We start from the raw sequence: 5,662 nt of genomic DNA, 5'->3' as shown, positions 1-5,662 counted from the left end.
TTTGATGGAGTGCTTTGTTATGACCACGTGGTGGAGCCTTGTCTTTGTTTATGCAGATCCGTATAATTAATTTTAATAATCGAATTTTCAAACACATACTATAACTAGTATGATCATTTTGCTGATAACAAAATGCCTTCTGTGAAGAAAATTACATTCAGTTGATGACCAAAGGCATTCTGTGTACAAAAGAGGCTTTCTTTTGCTGACTAAACGCATAGATTTTTGTCCTTTGTACAATACAATACAGGCCTTTTGTTAGGTCCTGATGCCAATTCAGAGCACAAAATGATAACTTTTCATTTCTGTGAACGATATAAAGTGTTGACTTATTGTTTTTGAGGACAAAATATGACAGATGGTGATCTTTCTTTTTTTCAGGAAATAAGCACTTTTTGATGTAAAGGCTCAGCTGAATACCAGGGCTATATCATGTTCATTTCATCTGATGTAGGACCAGACCTGAATTCTTGTCCACTTTATTTCTTTTTTACTCAAACAAGCCTTTTCTCACATGTGTTATATGGGATGGCTGTCGCGCTCGTTTTTAATTGAATTTGCGTCCTCTTTGGCCTAAATAGGGTCATGACGCAACAGTGATGGAAGAGGACCGTCATTTATAACGGGGGTTCGTGACCCCCCACCCAACCCCCGAGGGCCACGCAGAGGACCGCGCTGAAGAAGACGAGTTGCTGTCACTACCCACTGGTGCTGGAAGAAGAGATTCCAGATTTATTATCACGTCTGATCGCGGGTAGGGGAATCATTTCGAATGATTACTGTTGCTGATGTCGGTTTTATTGAAGTGAAGGGAAGTGAACTAAATAAATGAATAAATGTTTTAGGGTCATGAAGTTTCCCGTCGCTCTCCTGTTGATCGCTTTTGTCCAACAAGTCAGGGGGACGCAACCCTTCCTCCGCGTCCGCCCCTCGCCCAGTGACCACCTGCCCGTCCTGGACCTGAAAGAAGACTTGGACACGCTGCAGGGACCTAACGAGGACGCGCTGTCCACGCCAGTTCTTCAAGGCAAGCTCGGGAAACAGTTTGATCCGGTGCACATGTCCATAACCCCCCCATCGGAGCAGGGGAACGCGTCTCGGTCAGACTCGCGGGCCGGTTCCACGCTGCGCGCAATGGAAGAGCTGGGACTGAGCAGAAGCCTTCACGGGGCCGGACTGAGAGTGGGCAAACGGGCTCGTGACAGGTTCCGCCGCTGGCTGGTGACGTACACGCGCTGTCCCGTGCTGCACGCCTGGAAGGACCTGGGCACGCGCTTCTGGCCACGCTACCTGAACCAGGGCCGCTGCTCACGTGACCGATCGTGCTCCGTACCGGGAGGGATGTTCTGCAAACCCAGCGGGTCGGCGACCGTCACTCTCCTCCGGTGGCGGTGCCAGGGCGTCGCACGACGACAGCACTGCTCGTGGATACGCGTAAAGTATCCCATCATCTCCCAGTGCCAGTGTTCCTGCTGAATTGGCGACGCTACCCGTCACAAGCCGTCACTGCCCCTCATTACCCGTCACCAGCTGTCACTATTCATCATTACCAGTCACAAGCCGTCACCAGCCGTCACTACCCCTCATTACCCGTCACTACCTGTCATCAACCGTCACTATTCATCATTACCCGTCACAAGCCGTCACTGCCCGTTATTATCCGTCACCAGCCATCACTGCCCCTCATTACCCGTCACCAGCCGTCACTACCCCTCATTACCCGTCACTACCTGTCATCAACCGTCACTATTCATCATTACCCGTCACAAGCCGTCACTGCCCGTTATTATCCGTCACCAGCCGTCACTACCCCTCATTACCCATCATTACCCGTCACTACCCGTCACCAACCGTCACTATTCATCATTACCAGTCACAAGCCGTCACTACACATTATTATCCGTCACAAGCCGTCACTACCCCTCATTACCCGTCACCAGCCGTCACTATTCATCATTACCCGTCACCAGCCGTCACCACCCGTTATTATCCGTCACAAGCCGTCACTATTCATCATTACCCGTCACAAGCCGTCACTACCCGTTATTATCCGTCACAAGCCATCACTACCCGTTATTATCCGTCACAAGCCATCACTACTCGTTATTATCCGTCACAAGCCATCACTACCCGTTATTATCCGTCACAAGCCATCACTACTCGTTATTATCCGTCACAAGCCGTCACTACCCGTTATTGTCCATCACAAGCCGTCACTACCCGTCACCAGCCGTCACTATTCATCATTACCCGTCACAAGCCGTCATTACCCGTCATTACCCATCAATACCCGTCACCAGCCATCACTACCCGTCACCAGCTATCACTACACATCAATACCTGTCACCAACTATCACTACCAGTCAATACCCATCACCAGCCATCACTACCCATCATTAGCTGTCACCAGCCGTCACTAAGCATCAGCACACATCACTACCCTTCTCTAACAGCACTCACAACCCATCATTTCCCATTAGTAACCATGATTATCTGTCTAGTTTTTGTACCCATGTTGATCAGTATTGTATAAATGACAGCCCTCAATGCTGGATTATTGTGCTACTTGGTCAATTTTTCTAGCATTTTTATCACTGTTGAATCAGAATTGTTGGCAATATGAGTTCATAAAAAAATACATCAACGTCTTTTTGTACTTTTGCATGCACATGAAATGTGTTGCTCAGGATGTTTATTGCATGATACAAAATAAAGATTCTTTCAAGCAAATTGTGTAGTTTTGTTATAATTTGTTGTTTTAAAATGAAAGTAAATATGTTTCATTAAAATGTTTGAAACACAAGCACGACTAGCACTGTGACCACAGTTTAAACATGTCTCCATTGAATTTCTCCATCTTGACCTTTATAGTCAGTGCGCCCCACGTCCTAGATCGTGATAATGAGGAATACAAAAAAATCCGAGTGCCCCTGGATCTGGCTGCAGTGCTGGTTGCTGCCATTTGCCATTTAAACAGTTTTAATAGCAGTAATGGATGAAGTATACAATATGTGCTCATGGTATACGAGATACTCATGGTAAAAGTTTACTCCAATAAAAGTCCTCCTTTAAAACTCCCCTTGAGTAAAGGCACAGATGTATTAAACTTCAAATGTACTTTTTGTACCAAAAAGTACAGTGATTTATTATGGATCTAATATCCTTTTATTTTGTAACAAATTTTAGATGAAAAGACTGTCACAGCAATCTGTCTGTGCAAGTGCATGTAAGGAACATATCCTGCACAGGACAGAACATTCGACAGCCCAGGCTGACTGGTAGAATATGTGAAGGAGGTCTGGAAGTCAATGCTTCACAAATTGTGAGTCATCAGTCCTCAGCACCTGCTGCCATTTTTCTGCAGCAAAGTTCCAGTTTCGTAATCAGAAGGTTGCCGGTTTGAACCCGAAGGTCGTATTTCAGGAATCACAATTATCTTGGGGCGTGGGTGAGAGAGCTAGCGTCTCTGCCGAGTAAACTCATACAAAGAGCGGGCGTGTCTCCTTGGGGTTACCTCACTTTTATACTTGCCACCGCCCGCTTCCATTTCCTCTTCTGGGTTGTCGTCTCCCAGGCTGGTGAGGCGCCCTCTAGCGGGCTGGAGGCGCGTTGGCCATGAAACTTGAGTAGTCTTATCACTACATACTTTCTTGAGTTACTTTCTTGAGTCATTTTTTGGATGACTGTGTGTTACATGTCATTGTTATTTTGGAGTAATGCCTGTCCTTTTTTTGGCTACTCTACCCTCATCTGTTCATAAGGAATAATGTGCCTAGCCTACTGTTTGATGAGATGCATTCAAATTTGACATGAATTGGCAAACTTGTTCAACTCCCCTCCAAAAAGCTTGATGGTCTCCACTCTTTTGTAACTTTCTTATGTTTCAATTTCAATTTCAAAGAACTTTATTTGTCCCCGAGGGGCAATTTAGAAGGCACAGTGGAGCAGCTCACATATAACACTTGTTACAATAGACACAACATATGACACACAGTAAATTTGTCCTTGTATTGCACAATGAACAACGATAAATAACTGTACGTAACAGGAGCAGAAGGTGCATCATTTAAAAAGAGTGTGAAGTGATAATAGTTGTTTTGGGGGGATGTCCAGATTTCAATAGAATTAGGAACAAAAAAAGGTCCTGCAGCCAGGGCATCGGATCCAGCATCAGGAGGGGAGCCACTCAAAGGCAGAGTTCAAAGGGTGTGAGGGGTCTCTAATGATCTCGAGTGACAGCCTGCATATCTCCTGGTCACAGATGTGTGATAAGGAACTCACAGGCAGTCCAATAATCTTGGAGCACACGCTAACGGTGCTCCGTAACCAATTTCTGTTCTGCATACTGGTGGAATGGAACCAGCAGATGATGGAGAATGATATGACACTCTCTATGAAGGAGTAGTAAAAGGACCGTAAAATGTCTTTTCTGACTCCAAAGGACTTGAGCTTCCTAAAGAGGTATTGCCTGTGAAGACACTTTCTGAGGATCTCCTCTGTGTTTGAGGAGAACTTCAGTAGGTGGTCAAAGATGGTGCCCAGGTATTTATACTCCTCGACTAGCTCTATTGGTTTCCCGTGGATGGAGATAGTAACTGCTGCAGCCAGGTCCCTCTGTTTGTTGGTGAAGGTCACCAGAACCTCTTTGGATTTGTTGATGTTCAGTTCCAGGCATGAAGTGTTACACCAGTCCACAAACTCCTGCAGAACAGGACCATGGTTGAGAGAGGGGCCTGACAGCAGGGACAGGAGAACTGTGTCATCAGCACACTTTACCAGGTGACAATTGGGATGTTTGGCCCTGCAGTCGTCTGTGTAATATGCTAAATTACTCTCTAATTTCTACAGGTAACCTTAGGAACACACAGGTAGGGAATCCCAGCTATTCACAGGACACTGTGTGGGATCTTACCTCCAACAATGTGCACAAGGGCTCCGCTGGCCCACTAGACCAAGTGTCTCAAAACAGTTTAGTAGTTGTTTTTAGTGATCAACTGCATCACCTTTCTGAATAGTAGTTTAGAGGCTGTTGTTGGAATCAGAGGCTGTGCACTCCAAATCAAATCTAACTGTAAGAGATGTGTCTTTAAATATTAATGGAACAGCCCTCCAGCGAAGATCTCAGATCTGTGAAGGTTCTCAGTCATCCAGGTCATGGTTATAGCTCTACAAAAAAAGGTATTTCACAGGCAACTGGACTTATTATGGATCATTGACAATGTTTCACCCTTCCATTCCAGAGGGCTTACTCAAGTCTGACTGACTGGTCAAGAAGCAGGTTTATAAACCCTGTGGTAATTGGTGGTAGCCTGTGGGTTGTCCTTCCATGTGAACACCTGAGCCAGAGTGTGAACAACTTTGAAACCACCTGGGTATAGTTGAAAGAACTGCATTGTAAATAGTGATAGATTATATCTAAGGCCACCTCCTCTGTTTAATGAGGGTCATTAAATCTTGCAGTAAACTGCTTCTCTCACACCTTGTTTGAACCAATCATCTTCCCGGTCCAAAATTCTAACTTCATGTTCTTCAAACGAGTGGCTTTTGTCTTTCAGGTGTAAGTGGACTGCTGAGTCCTGTCCAACGATAGAAATTCGCAAAACCAAAGAATTGTTGCAGCTGCTTAAGAATCATGGGTAAAGGCCACAATGCCACTGCTTCC

At 45.5% G+C, this 5,662-nt stretch overlaps 1 protein-coding gene across 1 annotated transcript; it reads left to right on the top strand.

Annotated features, from left to right (window-relative positions):
- Positions 1 to 666: 666 nt before the first annotated feature.
- On the top strand, positions 667 to 1,494 carry nog5 (noggin 5). Its single transcript, XM_028968604.1, has 2 exons — positions 667 to 754; positions 846 to 1,494. Exon 2 carries the CDS (start codon positions 850 to 852, stop codon positions 1,474 to 1,476), a length of 627 nt encoding a protein of 208 aa, XP_028824437.1. The 5' UTR covers positions 667 to 754; positions 846 to 849; the 3' UTR covers positions 1,477 to 1,494.
- Positions 1,495 to 5,662: the final 4,168 nt, after the last annotated feature.

The sequence above is a fragment of the Denticeps clupeoides genome, unplaced genomic scaffold, assembly GCF_900700375.1.
Source record: "Denticeps clupeoides unplaced genomic scaffold, fDenClu1.1, whole genome shotgun sequence".
Taxonomy (NCBI): Eukaryota; Metazoa; Chordata; class Actinopteri; order Clupeiformes; family Denticipitidae; genus Denticeps; species Denticeps clupeoides.
Note: the sequence above shows the minus strand (reverse complement) of the source record. Positions and strands in the feature narration are given on the sequence as shown.